At 42.6% G+C, this 19,384-nt stretch overlaps 1 protein-coding gene across 1 annotated transcript in view; it reads left to right on the top strand.

Annotated features, from left to right (window-relative positions):
* The window catches only part of MYO5B (myosin VB), a 149,933-nt gene extending 130,549 nt beyond the window's left edge, over positions 1 to 19,384 (top strand). The window contains exons 30-40 of the mRNA XM_059491981.1: positions 3,077 to 3,154; positions 5,372 to 5,570; positions 6,258 to 6,351; positions 7,365 to 7,508; positions 8,601 to 8,752; positions 9,052 to 9,141; positions 11,199 to 11,349; positions 12,075 to 12,354; positions 12,911 to 13,085; positions 14,047 to 14,127; positions 14,902 to 19,384. Coding sequence (XP_059347964.1) covers positions 3,077 to 3,154; positions 5,372 to 5,570; positions 6,258 to 6,351; positions 7,365 to 7,508; positions 8,601 to 8,752; positions 9,052 to 9,141; positions 11,199 to 11,349; positions 12,075 to 12,354; positions 12,911 to 13,085; positions 14,047 to 14,127; positions 14,902 to 15,054 — 1,597 coding nt within the window. The 3' untranslated portion in view covers positions 15,055 to 19,384. The remainder of the gene's footprint in view (positions 1 to 3,076; positions 3,155 to 5,371; positions 5,571 to 6,257; positions 6,352 to 7,364; positions 7,509 to 8,600; positions 8,753 to 9,051; positions 9,142 to 11,198; positions 11,350 to 12,074; positions 12,355 to 12,910; positions 13,086 to 14,046; positions 14,128 to 14,901) is intronic.

Below are 19,384 nucleotides of genomic sequence, written 5' to 3'. Positions count from 1 at the left end.
AGCTCTATACGCTCTCACCCTGATTTTCTGCAGTGATTTATCCAGTGGCTCATTAAGCACCACAAGCCTCCCCATTACGAGGTTCCCTGTTCACTTGTCTGTTTATTGGGTTGGTTTATAAGCTGTAGGCTGGTGTTGATGGCAATAAAATGGATGAAGACAAATGCTTGGGGAGCCTAGATTATTGTGTTTGTGGACATAAATTAACATTCCCTCCCCCAGCAAAAATTTGCATTTGTACTTACACAGCTCTATACCCAAGGGTGTCAGCATGAGAAACAGAAATGCCTTCCCTTTCTACTCTTGATCAATACATATTTTAATGGGAAGCTTTTCTGGTGGGGTTGTTCTTCACCAGGCCAGGCTTATGGATGTGGTTAAACCTCACTCCACCCAGGAGGTGCTCCTAGCTCCAAGTCATCATCTCTTAGCTATTTAGCCTGAGGACACAGCATGGCTTTATTTTGGTGCGAGATCAACCTTTTATTCTCTCCATGTCTATGTCATGCAGCACTTCTAAATACAGCAGGAGGAAAACAGGAAGAACTCTGGCAGATGCTGCTAACCCTGCCCGTGTAGGAATTCTCTCTCCACAAAGCTTCCAGAGCAAAGCCCTTTGATTCCAGGTCAAGGGCAAGTTTGAACTGACATCAGACTTTATAAATGCATTAGAATCAGGTTTTTTCTTTCTTTTTTTCCTTTTTTTTTTTTTTCCCTAAAATTCTGCTGAATTTCAGCTGCTAAGAGTAAAATCAAGTTAGCTCCTACCTCATTTTTCTCCTACAATAACTGAATCTAAAGCTAAGTAGGCTTTTATGTTCCCTGTTTTGGTTCTTGGGATCATTCTTTCAAGCCTGTTTGATCTTGGTGGAAATGCAGAGTGAGTGAGAGACCGGGTGATGGTGTTAAGAGACAATAAATAACCTGGCAGCTCAAGGTAAATCAGGCTGGGCCTTTGAAATTAGCTTCCATGATAGCTTCCAAGTGATTTTGTTGAGTAATTGGATTTTTTTTTTGTTGGGCAAGTCCCACTTGCAGCTGCTGTGCAAAGTGAAGAGCTGATGCTGGCTTCACATGAGGGATGCTTTTGCAGCTGGGAGAGACCATGATGTGGAGATCCTACCATATCTCTGCCTCCCACTCTCCCATGGGTATCTTCCCCCTTTTCCAGAGATCTAGTCTGTGATGCACAGTATTTTTCCTTTTACCTAAAACAAAAAGGTCCATCTCTGCCTGAAAGTGAAATGCCCCCTTTTAATGAAGAGAGGATCATTTACTGAAGATGCAAAACTTAAGATCTCTGGTTTGGGGTACATACACCTCCTTTAAACTACTTTCACTGGGCAGGGGGGTGTTTGGGCAGGAATTTTTTGCTTTTGATGAGGATAGTTTGCTGACTGCAGGTCCCAGCTGCTCCCCAGACCTGTGCCTCTAAGATGAGGATAAAGGGCTTTGTGAATCAGCCCTTTTAACTCCTCTCCAGCCTTATTTGAGAATAGGATTGACCCAGCATTTTAGGAAATTATGATTCAGATGCCAATTACTCTAACTGCATTGAAAATACCCCTTTTTATGTCTCGGTCAACATGACCTTCTGGGAGAGGGGGAGTGCAGTAATTTCTGAGTCAGTGCTGTGTTGATAGAGATGGACTGAATGCTTATTTCTAGTGCAGGTTTACCTTAAATCAGCATTTTTATATATTTATCTTAAAATGGCACTTTCTTGAGCTGCTCTCCTCATTTACCTCAATGCCTATGATTAAAAAAGGAAAGAAAGCTATTTTTCCAAGGAGGGCTATATTTTTAAAATGCTGCTCATTGTGTGAGATTTCACAGGTTTCTGACGTGCAATAAATAGTGGGGACCTTCCTGCTTTTTCCTTTGGTTTTCAGTGCCTGAGGATATGTCCTGATAAGATTATATGAACCAAAAAAATTACTTGAGTCACAAATTCATGCAAATGAGACCAATAAACCTCCCTGTATCTGTCAGCCTGCAGACCCTTTTGAAAACCTGCTATGTATGGGATAGCAACAAGGTTTTAATTGAAATTCATACATGTGACTCTAACAGATGAACTTTGCAAGTGTCAGCGCCTGAAATGTTTGCCAGATTTGAGAAGTGCTGTGCTTGAGCAGTGCCATGGGAGGGATGCACGAGCTGTCTGTGGTGGTGAGGCACCTCCAGAGCCCCTTCAAAGCAGTGCTGCAACACCACATTTCTCACTGCTTCCCTCCTGTGAAAATTTGCTCGTGAATGTTTGTGTTGTGCTTTGCCACTGAAATATGCAGAGAATCCCTTGTTAGGGAACGGCATCTGCTACAGCTCTTTTCAAAATGTGTGTTTGGCTTTCTTCTTTTTGTGTTTTGGTTTTGTTTGGTTTTGTTTTTTTTAATATAATGATATATTATGTTTGATGGTTTCCTTGCTTACTTTTTAAACTGTTATTGCTTAAAACAAACACTTTTTTCTAACTGACATCAAAGCCACGTAAAATCTTGCTGTAACAAACATTTCTGGTCAAGCTGACCAGCTTACATCACTCATTTGTAATGTATTGAGCCCCTCATTAAAGAAGATAAATCTTGTCTCATATAACTTGAAAAAAACCCCAAACAATCTGCTAAAAGGAGAGTAAAAAAGCCAATTGCTAAAAGTATTAAAGTGAGATGAGACTTTCCTGACCATTATTCTGCCTGGCTGTATAAAGAGGAGATTGATCTTGTGTGGATGCATGTGGTGTTTGGAGCAAAGGTTGCTCTGAGGAAAGACTGATGTGTTTGAGTCAAATGCTGAGGAAACCCTTGGCTGAAGTAGAGTTTATTTTAGACCAGTGGGAGTTGCTGCAGTGGGAAAGAGATGGAGAAACTTGTTTTTAAAATGTCTTACGGGGCACAACCAGGGCAGGGCTCTCCTTCCCTGTGGTAGAAAAAGAAATGCAATGCAATGAAAGTGTGCTCTGAAAACTAATACTGAATGAAATACATAAGGCTTCTGCACCTTTCTCCCTTCTCTTTCAATTGACCTTTTGTCTTTCTCTGTCCTCTTGTTTCCTTTTTCTGTCCTTTATTTCTAGCAAGACTGAGGACTGGGGCTATCTCAATGAAGATGGAGAGCTCGGCTTGGCTTATCAAGGTTTAAAGCAAGTTGCCAGGTCAAACACTTTCTGTTTTTCCCCACTGCTGCTTCTGCCTTCTCCTGCCTTTTCCTTGCCCTCTTGTTTCTTGCTCTTGCTCTGCTGTTGCCATGTGGTCCTGGGCAGGGCCCTCTGTCCTGTCTGGGAGCAGCTGCAGGAAGGATTTCCAAACTGCAGGAATTGAGACCCTCCCATAATTTTCACAGGAGTCACGGTTCCAGTTGGCCATTGCTGGTGGTGGCCATTGTCACTAATGCCTGAGCTGTGATCCAGTAAGGATTATGTGACACTAATGGGAAATTGGGTGATGGAGGGGTTGGGAGGCTGGGATCTCAAAGAAGACAAAAAATGCCTCCCATTTTATTGTTTTTCTCCCAAATTGCACTAAGACATGGCACCTCTTGGAAGGGTTTTCTCCCAGTCCTTTGTCTGTTGGAAGGGGAGAGTCTGTGCTTGTATCCCAGTGCTGTCACCTTTGCATGATCCTGGGGATTTTGTGCTCCCATCCATGTGTTGTCTGTGTCAAAGGCACATGGTAGACACAGGCTTTTCCATAGCTTGCTTGTTCCATAGCCCTCCCCAGGTCCTGCTCTGCTGGGAAAATATCCCTCCTGGATTCTTGTCCTGCATCACCCCCGTGCTTGGTGCTTATGGGGCTCCAATATATATATATTTTATTAAAGTTTTAAGGAAATTAAAGAGATAAAAAATTTAAGTATTTTGTATACAGTAGTCTAAAGTGGTCACATCTAGAGGTATCAGGGTAAAACCAGACAGTAACAGGAAGAAATAACAGAGATTATTTCATGTGTTTTTCCAAGCAAAGTATGAACCCAGGTTCGTAGAAGGAGCATGTTCTTCTGAGGGTGTCTCACGGATTATCCAGTCTGAATCCCAACTAATCCCAGTATGAAGAAATAAAATGAAAATTAAGTACTTAATACTTATTTCATGGTGGGTCTGTATTTTCCAAGCCTATTAAGAATATAACTCCTGACAGGATTATGAGGCTGACTGCATTATTGCTCATGTTTCTATAGGTGGAAAACATGCTTTTCTGTCTTGTTCTGGGATGTGGGAGTAGATACTGTGTTGTTAAATTTTCTAAAGGCAACAAAAACAACCACCACACAAAACAACCTGGGGATGATTAGTACTTCTCATCCAGGAATCTTCCCTGAAAGCATGCACTCTTTTATAAAAACGTTATTACAGAAAATGCCAAAACAACAACAACAAAAAATTCTGTGCATAGTTGTTCCTGTAGGGAAACAGTTGACAGGTGTGGATCACAATCAATTTCACAGTGGACCAGTGCAAGTTGTAGCTCTGTACATGTCCTGGATCAGTGTGGAGCTGTCAACAGCAGAATCCTCCTCATCTTTGAGGGCTGCTGTTTGCATCCAGTGTCAGAAGGCCCTGAGCTGGGTGTGAGGTGACCCTTAGCTCTGGCCAGGCACATCCCTGAGCTGCAGCAGGGGCAGGGGCTTGGTAGTGCCCTTGGGCATTCCTTCTCTTGGCCACCATTGTCCTGTATTATCTGGGACTATATCATTTCTGGCTTGGTGGTTCTCTCTCAGAGGCCTCACACCTTCTGGAGTCTCTTCAATCTTCTGGCAAGAGCTGGTGGGCTGAAGGGACATTTCCATGTATCAGAGGGTAAGGGACACTTAAAATCAATTACTATGTCACCTGCCAGGCCGTCACCATCACCTTCAGCATGGGTGTCTGCAGTTGACATCTCAGTGATGTTAAGTTTCCACTGGATTTAGAAAGGCATTCTGTTTAGCAAGTGGCAGTTTTCAAGAGTGAGAATTTCTGTTGAACAGGTAAGGAGCACAGGAACAAATGTCCTTCAAGCTGAGCTTTTGAAAACAAAACTTGCAGGTGTTGATCTGTGTTACTTTCTTGCCATGTAAGAAAGTAACACAGATCTGTGCAAGTAAAGGAACCTGGATGTTTGATGAAGTTAAATAAAAAAGGGTGCTTTGGGATTTTTTTTTTTAAATCCCAACTTTTGATTTCGCATCTCTTAATTTCAAAAGTATTTCATCTGCAGTATAGCAAATGACAGACTAGTGTGGCAATAATAGCTTCTTGTTCATCAGTTTTATAGGGAGGTTGACAGAGTGTTTCCCAAGTTGGGAAATTTAGATTTTGAAGGATCTAAACTCACATGGTGGTTACCACCATGATGCTGACATCACAGACTGAGCAGTGTGGTCCTGTTCTCAGGTTGCTGGAAGCACAGCTCCAGGACCAGAGAAGGGAGCATGAGGAGGAGATGGAGGCTCTGAAAAACCAGGTGGATTTAATGCAAGAGGAGCTGGAGAAACAGCAGCAGGCATTCCTGCAAACTCTGCAGCTCTCTCCAGAGGTCCAGGTGGAGTTTGGACTTCAGCAAGAAATTACACGTCTGACCAATGAAAACCTGGTAAGAAACTGTGCTGAAAAGACAGAGAGCAAAAAATGGTTTGAGAGAAGGAGATATGAGGCATAATGTGGAGGGAAGGGCACTAGGATCTCTTTCACCCCTCCTAAACTCTGCAGAATCCATCAGCATCTCCTACTGGTGTATTTGAGAGTGTTGGCACTTGGCCTTGAGCTGATGTTCTGTGGCTGTATGACTTTTGTGACTACACAGGTGCTTTATTTTTAAATTTTTTAAATGCTTTTTTTAGCCTGTCTACTTTGTGGCACTGCCTTCCAAATCAGATCACTGGGGACCCTTCTACTTTGTTAGGCACAGAGGCAGCACAGGTCTTTCATCTTACTTGCTTTTACTGGGATGTGGAAAGGCAGTTGCCACTTCAAAAAGTTGGCCTGGATGATCATAAATCTTCCCTTTCTCCCCTTCTGTATCAGTGTGCAAAGTCTGGAGGGAATGTTGGCACCTCCTGAGTTTTTGCCTTTTTTCAACAACCCCAGTATCTAAATAAAACTGTTTAAATGTTATTAACAGGCAGGATTAAATGCTGTGGGTAGTGCTCCTCTTCCACTGAGATGCTCACACCACGCCTTGGTGATGCACAGGCCATACTCCAGCCTCTAACTCACCCCAAATGAGTTGTTCTTGGGTTTAATGTTGGGAGTTCTTTTAAATGTATCTTCTGTCTTTCAGGATCTTAAAGAATTGCTGGAAAAGTTGGAAAAGAATGAAAAGAAGCTGAAGAAGCAGCTGAAGATTTACATGAAGAAGGTCCAAGATTTTGAAGGTGACTTGTGCATTGGGAGATACTGGGTTGGGGGAAACTTCACTTGGGTTTTACTTCTTTGGCCAGTCTTGGAGAGCTGCAGGGTTTCAGGGTTTTTTCCTATTTTTCTTTCTATGAAAGTAAGATTTTGCTTGTTCTGGCACTGAGCTAGCAGCAGGCACAGAGCTGACACTGACCCTGTACCAGGGTTTGGAGGATATTTGAGGAAACTTTTTTGCTGTCATTGCAGTCATTCCTGTCATTGCAGTGACCCAGGCAGAGGTACAGAAAGGAGCCCAGTGGCCAGCAGGGAAATGTTCTGATCTGTCAATTTTGAAGGGGGAATTATAACCCTTTAGTATCAAATTGTGTATGTATATTCTGCTTAATGAGAAATCACCTTAAACGTGGCATCTGTGTTGCATAGAAAGCACTTCCTGTTCTCTGGAGAAGCCGTGATTAATCAGAGAGCCCCATCTCATGAGTTAATTTCTGGAAACCAGGCATTAAGTGAAATTAAGCTGAATAACTGGAGGGTTTCCACGGCTCGCCCAGCTGCTCCCTGTCAGTGTGATTTGCATGCTGCTTGCTGCAGTATTTGCATGCTGGTCTCTTCTGCTTTATTACACTCCAGCAGTGTGCCACCACGGTGTGCAGCTTTGCAGGCAGACAGAAGATGCCATGCTTAGGGATTTTGCATTGCCTGCCTACTTTTTGCCTGGCTCTGTGAAAATCATTCACTAGGGTTGCTGCCTTCTAGCCTGTGGTCTCTTGGAAAATAAAAAAATGCTTCATTTTTTCCTCTTCTAAGTTCAAGTTTTGCACTTTTTCTTTCATTCAGAGTCAGAACTCTGTGGACTGGTAATCCAGGATCTGATTGTTTTTATTTTTATAAGTCTGTCAAAGCTGGTGACATTATTGGAATTCAATATATAACTTCTTGACTTGGTGTCTGCACCAAGGCCAGTGGAGGGCCTGAATAGTTGTTGATTTCCAGGTGCCAGCCAGGTGTTGATAACCTTTTCTCTTCACAGCATCCCAGACAACAGTGCCAGTGGAGAGGAGGCCACACGAGAGGAACATGCAGGTTGCTGTCCAGAGGAAGGAGAAGGATTTTCAGGGCATGCTGGAATATTACAAAGAAGATGAGCCACTCCTCATCCGAAACCTCATTACAGGTGGGGAACTTGCTCTGCTTCTCTGCCTGGCTGCTCTTTCTCGTGCCTGGAAGAGTTTGTAAACTTGAGTTTAAAAAATTAAGGTAGACAAATAGATCTTCTCAATTGATCCCTTCTGGGGCTGCATGTTTGTGGTGATGGCAGTTTGGGTAGGTAAAGTAGTGCTGCACTAAGGAGATAGACCAGGATGGACACAATCCCTTAGGGATAGCAAACAATGGGAAACACAAAGCAAGGCTAGTTTTTAGAGCAGGCAGTAACTTGCTGAGTTTCATATGAGGTGATAGATGGGGAGGGGGTGGCAGAAGGACTGGCCCTGGGTCTGGCACAGCAGTGGAACAAAGGTAGCTCAGTTTATGAGGTAATGAACTTGTGAGTTCTTCTGCACTGCACAGGCTGCTCAGAGTTGCTGCAGCATCCCCTCACTCAGTGCTGTTTCAGAAGTCAGGCTTCCCTGGCAAGGTGTTGGCTTTCACTACAACTCTAACTTCAGCAGAGCCTAGTGGGGATCCAAAAAGTGTTCACAGAGTTGTGCTAGACCATTGCTGTGGGCACTGAAGTTCTCCTAATCAGGAAAGCTTGTTCTTCAGAGGCTTCAAATGCCCACAGCCACCATTAGGATTCTGTATCTTGAGGGAAGGAGTGATTTAATGTGTCATCAATTCAGGGGAAGGACTTATTGTGTGAGGTATCCTTGAAAGCTTCAGGGAGCTGTTCTGAGGTGGTTCTGTGCTGCTGGGGGAGGGTTTTACAAGGTAGAGAAGCTCTGGCTCCACTGTGGATCCGTAAGGAGAAATGGGGTGTTGTCACAAACCTCAGGCCAGGCAGGGTCTGCCCTCCCAACCCTGAGTGCTGAGGGTCTGGGGCAGGTCCCTCTGTCCTGCAGCTGAATCTCTGGCTTTGTATCCATTCTGCAGAGAGGGATGCAAGTTGCAAAGCCAAAATATAATTTTCCCCAGGACAGAGAGGAGAGGGGTTTTCCTGGGTACACTCCAGCTGTGGCATTCTCTGCTTCTCTTGTCAGTTGGGGAAATTTAAGTTTGCTCTTTTTTTTGTGAAATCTTTCATTTTTTAAGTTGTCAAATCTTCCAGATCTCAAGCCCCAGGCAGTGTCTGCTACTGTTCCCTGCCTTCCTGCTTACATCCTCTACATGTGCATCAGACACGCAGATTACATCAACGATGACCAGAAGGTGCACTCCTTGCTCACCTCCACCATCAACGGCGTGAAGAAAGTGCTGAAGGCAGGTGTCCATTTGCTCTTGTCTTGGGGTTGAGAGGCTGTCAGGTGGTAATAACCATGTCCAAGAGTGTGCCACTCAGCTCTCACAGGGCTTTTCAAGCCAATTTGCTCTTAGAGACTCCCTTTTTAGAAGAGCGAGGAGAATTGTGATCTTAGCAATAAAACTGTTGGAATTTGGAGGTAAAAAAAAAAATGCAGAGGGAAAGCTGCCTGATTATGGGTGGGGAAACTCAAAATTGGTTCATTTTGTGATGAAAGGGAGGGGGTGGGATCTCACATGTTTTCACTCTGTCTCTGCAGAAGCACCAGGATGACTTTGAGATGACATCGTTCTGGCTGGCCAACACCTGCCGGCTGCTGCACTGCCTGAAGCAGTACAGTGGGGAAGAGGTGAGAGCTTGGCCTGAGGGACAGTCCTGCCTCCTCCTGGCACCAGGGGCTTCCCTCTGGCTGGAATGGGGCTGCTCTGATTGCCCTCCTTGGTTAATGTGGGTACAGCTATGATCTGGGTATAGCACAGATAGCTTTCCCTGGAAAAGCTCCTAAAAGCACAGAAGGGCTTGGGTTGGAAAGGGACATTAAATCCCATCTCATTCACCCCCATGTCATGTGCAGGGACACCTCCCACTGTCCCAGGCTGCTCCCAGCCCCATCCAGCCTGGCCTGGGGCACTGCCAGGGATCCAGGGGCAGCCACAGCTGCTCTGGGCACCCTGGGCCAGGGCCTGCCCACCCTCCCAGCCAGCCATTCCTAATTCCCAATGTGCCAAAATCTGTGCCTGCCCTCTGGCCGTGGGAGCCATTGCCTGGGTGCTGTCCCTGCCTGCCTTGTCCCCAGGGGCTGTGCAGCTCTCCTGGAGCCCCTGGAGGCCCTGGCAGGGGCTCTGAGGTGTCCCTGGAGCTTCTCTGGTGCAGCTGAACAGCCCCAGCTGTGCCAGCCTTTCTATGATCTTTGTAGTGAACCATTTTGAAGGCTGTTCTCCTGGTTTTAGTTCATCCCTCAGCTTTTCATTAAACAATATTTTATAGCTTGAAATAAGTTTTATTAAAGCTGATCCCTTTCAGAAGAATGGGATTATCACAGTTCTCCTACAACATTACACACTGCCATCCTTATAGCCTTGTATTCTGCATATTAAAATTTTCAACAGACACAAATACTGTTATTTTTTTTTTAGTCTTTAGATATCTATTTAGATATATTAAGCATTCAAAATGTAAGAAAAAAATTCATAAAATTAAATGAACTATTCAGGTCATTCAAGAGATAACGGTTTGCGTGTAAAACCTCAGCACTGGATTTTGAAGATTTAAAAATAAAAGGTTAAAAATATTTTAGAGAATACTTACTAGAAGCTGTGCTCTTGTTTGCCCTCTTCTGTCTGGATAATAATACTGCATTTAGAGAAAATCCTCTCCAGAAAATCAGCTGGGTTAAAACCATGATTTACTGTGTTAAATTAATCAGCTGTTTGCAAGTTCCGTTGGCAATTGTTGCAAAATATAGAGGAGAGAAATACTACAGAGCTGTTTGCAAGATACTGTTATCTTTAGTTTTAAATCCAGCCTGTTTTTCCGAAAAGGTTTAAAAGAAAATCCCAGCCCACATGCAATCTCCTGTCAGGTGAGGAGCATGGTGCTCTACGATTAGTCAGGAAAACGGGGAAATTGTGAAATCAACTCAAATTGGTACATGTTGTATTTTTGCATTTTGCCACTCAGCAACCAACAAAAACAGTTTCATAGTTCTGATTTTCACACCAAGTAAGACCATATGAACTGGCAATTAAAGGATCTGTGTTAATTAAAGCATCCCATTGAATTCTGACACTAAAACTGGTATTAATATCTGAGCCCAGAACTGAGGGTTTACAGTAGCCAAATGCAGGATTATAGATCAGCTGTATCAGGAAAAACAGGCAATAAATTCAGTTGTTTCAGGACATTTATGAAATTTCAGAACAATTTAAGATGTTGTCAAAGCAGCATGTGACATGCAACCATAATTATTTTCAAGAATCCTTCAAGAATCTTTTTTCAAGAATTTTTTCTAGAATCTTAATTTAAAAATATTTTGTTTCCCAGAAATAGTTGGAACTCAAAGGGATAAGCATGTAGCTAAAAGCTAAGTTTCAGAGGGCCTAAAATGTTATTTTCTACTCCTATATATTGCAATTAATACAAATGTGCAGATCCTTGCTAAGGATAAAATGAAAATCTGGTAGTTTAATGATTTTCTTCAAAAGGTAGTTCTCTAGTAATAATTTATAAACAAATGCCTAGGCTACTGAAAGGTGATTTATGAGTTTTGATCTTTTCTGTGATGTACTTTGGTAACATATTTTGGTATACTGTATTGTAAGGGTGCAGGCGGGGTTTAATGCAGCGGTTTTGGTGGACTGTCAGTGGGTGGGATAATGAGCCTGGGTATTTTAATCTCCTTTTCAGTGCTTCATGACCCAAAACACGGTGAAGCAAAATGAGCACTGCCTGAAGAACTTTGACCTGACCGAGTACCGCCAGGTGCTGGGCCACCTCTCCATCCAGATCTACCAGCAGCTCATCAACATTGCAGGGGGCATCCTGCAGCCCATGATCGGTGAGCTCACACCTGCAGGGTGCTTCTTGGCCCAGCTTACCTGCTCCAGCTATTTTTCAGACCTTTGCACAGTGCCAGCATGACCCAGAGAGTTTTAATCTTCTCCCATGATAATAGCTAATAAGTGTAAGGGTTTTTCCTCCCACTCTAGAAGATATCTCTTTTATTTCTGTTGGGGAGGCAGTGGAAGAGATGAGATTGTGCTAGTGGGTCTGCTATCTCCTCCAGACCAGGTTTGTGGTTAATCTTTTTTGGATGGAAATGTGTATTATAAGAGAGGAGAGGATTGGGAAGAGGAAAAAGACTCTTTTTGAGGGTGTGAGAGCAGGTATGAGAAGAGTTATCTCTTCAGCTAAATTCCTGAGGATTCACCTGAGGAAGGCCCCATCCCTGGAATGTCCAATGCCCAGCTGGACAGGGCTTGGAACAACCTGGGATGGTGGAAGGTTTTCCTGCCCATGGCAGGGGTGTTTGACCTGAGCCTTTAAGGACTCTTCCAAACCAAACTCTTGCACACTTATATGATATTTGTGTGTGTTTTTAACTGTTTCATATTATCAGAGTGAACCATGGATCTGTCCTGCTGTCGGTTCTTGCAGCATCCATGGTGCTGCATCACTGAGAGTGATACGTGTTCATTGCAGCCCAGGGAGGGATCAGTTCTTCCCTCTGGGAACAAATAGATGGATGCAGGCTTTTTAGCCCATTTCCCCCCCTCTTTCCAGTGTCTGCTGTGTTGGAAAATGAGAGTATCCAAGGGCTTTCCATTGTCAAACCGGTGGGCTACAGGAAATACTCCTCCAATGCGGGTGACAGCTCCTACAGCTTGGATGAAATGATTCGCCAGCTGAACACATTCCACAGCATCATGTGTGACCAGGGCCTGGACCCAGAGATCATCCAGCAGGTGTTCAAGCAGCTCTTCTACATGATCAATGCCATCGCCCTGAACAACCTCCTGCTGAGGAAGGATGTCTGCTCGTGGAGCACGGGCATGCAGCTGAGGTGGGGCTGGGGCTTGGGGCAGGGCTCTGCCTGCTTAGGGAAGTTTTGTTAATGGTGTAAGTTGGTGGGAAATAGGGGAAAAAAGTGCACTTCTCAGTGCAAATTAGTTGAATCTTCCTTTTGCTACCCTCTCCCCTTCCCACGCTGGATCTTTCTATATTCCCCTTGAGGACAGTGGGCACAGCAAAAGCATTTTCTGTGTAGATATTCTCAAAGGTATCTGGGTACTTTGCAGGATCTTGTTAGCATTTAAAAGCTGATTAAAATCTTCATTTTAATTGATGGAGGAAGCTGAATGCTGTAGAAAAGCACCTCCCTTGTATTGTTTGGCTGTTACATGGTTCATCTATTTGAAAGATACTTGGAGTATATATTTTACTCTGAGCTGTTGAGTACTAAGCTTTGATCTGATTGTCTCTTGCTGTGTGTATCACAAAAACACATCACAAAGAGCGACATACACCAGCACTGCAACATACCCTGAGGCCCAAAGAGGAGTTTTGAAGATGCTGCTTTTTACCTCTCCGCTCACATCTTGTCTTGGTCACTTATCCAGGTTTAACATCAGCCAGCTGGAGGAATGGCTGCATGGGAAGAATCTGCAGCAGAGTGGAGCAGCACAAACTTTGGAGCCCTTGATTCAGGCAGCACAGCTCCTGCAGCTGAAGAAGAAAACCTCAGAGGATGCTGAGGCTATCTGCTCCTTGTGCACGTCACTCACAACCCAGCAGGTAGGGAGCAGGGCAGGGGTTTACAGCACAGGTAATTGAGGAGTGGGAAAGGGTGGTCTCTGCCAGCTCTTCAGTGGGCACAGCTTTTCAGGACTGATGTTACACCTTGGCCCCTCCCAGAGGTGGTCACAGTGTTACAGTGCCACTGATGGCACTGGAGCTCCAGAAATGTGCAAAGATTAAACCCAGCCCCGAGGAGTTTGTTGTGTAAGTCAGATCCTTGGCATTTTAAACCCGCCTGGCTCTAATTGCAGTTCTGCTCTCTCTGAGGCCTGCCTTTTGCAGCTTTCCCAAAACCCTCTGATTTTAAGGATTCCCACACCTATTGTCTTTTGCCAGCTCTTAAACTGGCTGTGCCTTCAGGATGCCCACCAAGGATTCCTGTTTGGGGCAGGAGGTTTAGAAGTACCAATCTAGGCTGACTGGATATGATCTTGAACTTTGAGACTCCATTCCAGGAGGATATAAACTCACAATTTTTACTGCTGGATTGCCTGTCCTTAATTTCATAATATTGTAGGAAGGGAGACGTGGGAGGTGTGAGCTGATTTCCAGTGGTTCTCAGAGAGCTTTTCTAATCTATCTGCGCCACCCTGCCCTGAACATCAATTTTTGAGAAAAGCTGAGGGAAGGAGTGGGAGTGAGGGAGCATCAAGAGAAGTATTGTAGAGGTGACATCAGAAGTCATCCATGTCAGCATGTGCCAACCCTGTATAAATCTGTTGTCCAAGTCTGTTGCCAATTTACAGAAGTTCCCATAAGTGATTTTGACAGGTCCATCGATCTTGCAATACCTTACAGGAGGCAAAGAAAAACACCAGGGTGATACTTCTGCTGCTTCTTTCCTCTGGTTTGTCATGGCAGACTTCTTGTGGCCATATCATGACAACCTGCTGCTGGTGCTTTGTGTTCTGGAGAAGTTTAGCTTCTCACGACTGTAACCATGTTTTCTTTTTAACAGATTGTAAAGATACTTAATCTCTACACTCCTGTGAATGAGTTTGAAGAACGTGTGACAGTAGCTTTCATACGAAACATACAGGTAAATTTAAAGGGCTGTCAACTGGAGGGCACAAATGACATCTCTGTCGTTCTAGTGGCATCTGTATTAAATCACTGCTAGCTCAGGCATTTTATAAAAGGCACGCTGCTGCAGGTTGTCCTGAATTCAGTGTTCTGTGTGTGCACACACACTTACAGCACACAGCTGCAGGGATAGCCAGGCTGTTAATCACAGAGGGCAATAAGCACCCAAATCCCAAGCTCAGCTGATTCAGCTCTTCAGTAGCAACACAAATGAGGATAAGGTTGCAGGAGTCAACAAAGTGTTGGTGAAATTGAGTTACTTCTGAGATAGGAAGTAGAAATTGGCAACTGAAGGAAAAATAAACAAATTAAAGCCAAACACCTTTTAATGCTGACAAGGAGCAGGGAGAAAAAGGAAGGACATATATTCAGCTACCCCCAGAACATATCACCATGGTTGATCAGCTGAATCAAAGGTGGTCTGCTGGTATCATGTAGTCCTGGTTTTGCTGGGCCAAGGGGATCATCTTGTTTCCAGGTCCTGTATCTTTGTGGTCATGTAGAAAATGTAACCAGGCTCTCCTGAAGCAGTGTTTCCTACAGTCTGATAGAAGTTCCTGTAAATACTTGCTCAGAAGGAAAGGTGCTGCAGAAGGGAACAAAATAGTTCTCACCGTTTTCTGCAGTATCTGTAAAATGATGTACATTCTCAAACCTTTGATGGTGTAAAACACAACAAGAAAAGGCAACAACTGATGCTAAATTTGTTTTCTTCTCCCACACCCAACAGAAGCAGTTGCAAGAACGGAATGACCCTCCACAGCTGCTGTTAGACTTCAAGCACATGTTCCCAGTTCTGTTCCCATTCAACCCATCTGCCATCACCATGGACTCCATTCATCTCCCTGCTTCTCTCAACTTGGATTTTCTCAATAAAGTCTGAAGAAAGTAGAATTAAACTCACCTCTCACACCCAGAGACTTCCAGCAACAAAAGAAAAAAAATCATAAAAAGAATTCAAGAGCTCTTGAAATATGGACCAAACAAGCTTATGGAAGAACCAGTACACAGTAACAAATGGATGCTAAAATGTACACTAAAAAAGACACTGGTCTGTATGTGATTTTTTGGGTAATTTGCATCTCAGAAATAAGGATACTTGAAAAGTATCCTTATTTTTTACTGCTTGATTTTATGTTGACATAGTACAAAGCCCATAATCATCTCCAAAAGCCAAGAAGTGGGAGACAGCTTATTTTGATTTTCATAGGTGTCGATGACAAAAACAAAATTTGAGACACTTGTGCTGCCTTGAAGGATGTGTCATTTGTCTAGGAGCAGGTGGTCTTGTGTGTATGAATAGCAGAATATGCAGTTCTGCCTTCAATTCTTGCTAGTAACTGCATTCACGACAGTGAATTGAAAAAGTAAATTGCAGAAGGTGTGTATTTATCACACCATAAAGGTAAATGGCTGGGATGCTGCTTGTTTCCACTGATGTGGAATTTGTCACAAATACAAATACATTTTTCACAAATACATTCAGATACACCAAATGTATTTAGGAGGAGCTGTTGCTCCTTAGCCATTGCTAAATATATTCAGTGTATCTACTTCATGGAAATTTAGATAAATTGGCAGGAATTTGTTCCATTGGACTTTCTTGCATTACCAAATTTACGTTAGCAAAGGTTTTGTCCTAGCGAAATAATCATGATGCAAAGGACTGCCTTAAGCCTTCTGCTTCTATCATAGCATCATCCTGATCCCTACTGTTGGCTTTCCTTGTGCTTTCGAGTCTGAAACACTTTCCTCCAGTGGCTGTCAAGGTTCTTGTACCTCTTACATGGCCAGTGTCAGAATCCCATGCACAGATCAGGCTAAGGAGCCCAGTTTAATCCTGCAGCCCTACCTGTGTTCAGTGGGTTAATCCTAGCTGTAGCTGTCCATGGAAAAACTCCATTCAGTTCAGCAGCCATCCAAAATGTTAAGAATCATGGAAATACAGAGTTTGGATAAATTAAGAATATTTTAAAAATTTAAAAATTTCTAAAAGAGATGAAATGTTCTAACACAAAAAAAAAAAAGAAAAAAAAAAGCTGTCAGGTGGTATGTTAAAAACATACATAAGCCATTTCTTTAAGAGTGAACCCAAAATACAACAACCTTAAATTAATAATTGCCTTCAATTCAGATTCTCTTCGTTTTGTTTTGGTTTTTTTTTAATCAGACTTATAAACTAAGCCAAACCAACTCTCTGACCTCACCACACAGATGCTGGAGGAGACCAGGCATTGGTTTTTCTGTGGTCCTTGGCAGCACACGCTGGGCTGTCAGGAGGTGGGTTCCCCAGGGTCAGTGCTGCTCCACGGCTGCTCAGCGTGGGGATGCTCCTGCCACAGCACCACGTGCCAAACTGCAGCCAGGAGGGGGGGCTGCCAGCAACCTGCCCTCTCCACCTCCACCATGGTCTTGTGTAAATCAGTCTTAGCTCACCTGCTTTTGTGGCTTCTTCTGTGGTGCACAGCTCCATCATGACTAAAAGCTTTCTAAGACAAATCCACTCTCTCCATCTGACTCTTTTTAGCTGGTGTAAATCCAAACAGTAAATTTATGACCAGGTAGGCTGTCTACTCAGAGACTGAAAGTAGAATGTGAAGTTTCTTGGAGATACACCACCTCCTGTCTGCTGCAGTTTCCTTCCTAGGCAAGGAGCGTGTTGTGATTTAGGCATCATGTATATAATCGGTGTATATACAAACTGCAGTAGTCCTGTATGTACTATATATGTATATGACTATCAAAAAAAAAGCACATTTTTAAAAGAAACTGTTGAGTGCTGTGCAGAGTTATATCGGTCTATGCCAGTGGGTAAATACCTTGATCCAAACTGAGACTATAGTTCAGAGCAACTGTTACCACTGAAGGACAGACTTCAGGCTAAAAAGTAATTTGTCCCCCCTTAACCATCACCCATTGAATTACAGAGATTTTGCTTGTAAAGAGCCAGGATTGTCTCCAAACTGCAGTTCTTGGGCACTCACCCCTGCTGTGTCTTCAGCAGTGCCTTCATCTTCCCTGGCTGCACAATGAGGGTCATGCCACCAGTCTGCTGCCCGTGCCCAGCAAGCCCTGCCACCCACTCACCCACTACACCTTTATTTATTTTCACCTACCTCTTTTCACAGTGAATGTCCTTGCAGTGCTCTGAATTTTGGTAGTTGTTGCCTCCCCCTTCTTTCCATGCTCCAACAGTTGTCATGGTTTAAAAGTAAATAATTCAAAGCAGGATTCAGCTTTTCTGTAAGGTGGTTTAAACAGCAAACTGTTGCTCAGGATTCGTGTTAGGTCAGCAGTTTCAGGCAGTTCAGGTCTCTACCTCTTTCTGATGTAAATTATTTGGAGTACAATTCCCAATGCATTGATTAAACCTATGCTTATCACTCAGACTAAGTGACAGGTTGCTGCAGAATCCTCTTCTGCAGTGGCTTTGTTGCTGATTACCACTGTAAAATGTGCTTAATGGTCTTCTAGGGGATAATGGTCCTTCACTGGCACTTTCAGGATTGTAATTTATATATTCTTTCTTAAAAACTCTTAGTATGTGTAGATGGGAACTGGGATTTAACATCCTGATCTGTGATCATGTAGTTTATTCACTGAGATCCATCTGGAAGAGAACTCTGTATGAAATATCTTTAATATATGTTATCTTTTCTGTTAGCACTTTTAAAAATTTGTATTTAAATGTTAATTTAGTTAAATTGCTATGCTCAAGCACGCCTTCTTTCCTCAGATTTACACTTCTTTATTTAAAAAGCAAAATGATCACAAAGCATGGCTTAGAGAAAGCTGGCTCTTCTCCAGATCTGTCTTTATTTTTAAATATTGATTATTAGGTTTAGCATTTTCCCACTCTGTGCCTTCAGCTGTTTAACTCAACCACTCTTTCTCTGAAATAAGCATTAAAACAGTGGAATATTTTTATTATTCTGTCATAGAAAAAGTTGTCTATGGATATAAAAGTCTACTCATAAAATCTTACATAGAGGAAGTCTGCAAAAACACTTTGAAGTTCTTGGTGGAAAAAACCCCCAAACAATAGTGACACACTGTGATTTCTGCAAATATGATGGCTTTTATCTCAAAAAAACACTACTGGGAATAAAATAAAATAAATTAAACAATCAAAATGCCCAAGTCACCAGCACTACAGAACCAACACTTTGAATATGAGTTGAGGCATATGCTGGCTGACCTACAAGAAGCATCCAGGACAATGTCCATGTTTCATTTTCACCAGAAAGTTCCTTTCCTTCTTCCTTTTATTTTTTTTTAATTGGCATTTTGTAGCTGAGATTGCTTATCTTATCTGAAGATAAAGCTGCTGTAGGTGACTGTAGTAAAAGAACATTAGACCTCAAGACTGAATTTTTGCAATCCTACATTACAAACATTTTTTTGCTCATGCAGTTTATTCCAAGAATTTCTTTGTATTTGTGAAACAGTACCAAAGTGTGGGCATGTTTTAAGAACAGTGGCTGCTTTTGATCACCCTGCAACTTGAACACTGGAGTCTTTGCAGGACTTGATTCCTCGTTTGTGTGATTTGCAAAAGGTACAAATGAAAAAGCTGCACTTGAAACAATAGTTGTTTTCCTCCATTTTCAATAGTAAATTAGTAAAATTGTGCAAACTTATATTTTCAGACCATTAACCAAAAAATTAGCATTTTATCAGTGCATATAAATAGAACCTAATTAAAATGAATTGCATGAATTTCCATGAAGCTTTTTCCTCAAACTTTATTGATTCACATATATATTACAGTCATAAATGGATCTTTTTTTCTTTCTGAAAGAAATTCTAGCAAGGTAGATGTTAAGTAAAACAATCCACAAGACATAACCCTGATGAGTATCCAAATTATTTCAAGGTGTGAATGCCAGTGGACAAAGACTTTCAGATTAATTTGAAATCAGAAGAAAAGAAGTATATTAAAAAGTGCTACTATATTGAAATCTTTGGGGATATTTTTATTTTATTTTTTGTGGTGTGAAGTGTCATTACCTTAAGGAGCAGAAGGTATAGCTGCTGTCAAAGTTGAATGATATACATGAGTGAATACTGTAGATGAAATACTACTGCTTATATTTTTCCATTTTGAACAAATCTGTAAACTACACCTTTGTTTATAAGAAAATGCTTGTAATAGTCACTGTAATATTCAGCTGGGGATAAAAAAAATTGTGAAATAAACACTTTTGAAGAAA

Source organism: Ammospiza nelsoni, chromosome Z, assembly GCF_027579445.1.
Source record: "Ammospiza nelsoni isolate bAmmNel1 chromosome Z, bAmmNel1.pri, whole genome shotgun sequence".
Classification (NCBI taxonomy): domain Eukaryota; kingdom Metazoa; phylum Chordata; class Aves; order Passeriformes; family Passerellidae; genus Ammospiza; species Ammospiza nelsoni.
The sequence above is the reverse complement of the archived record's forward strand: the minus strand, read 5'-3'. Positions and strand labels throughout refer to the sequence as shown.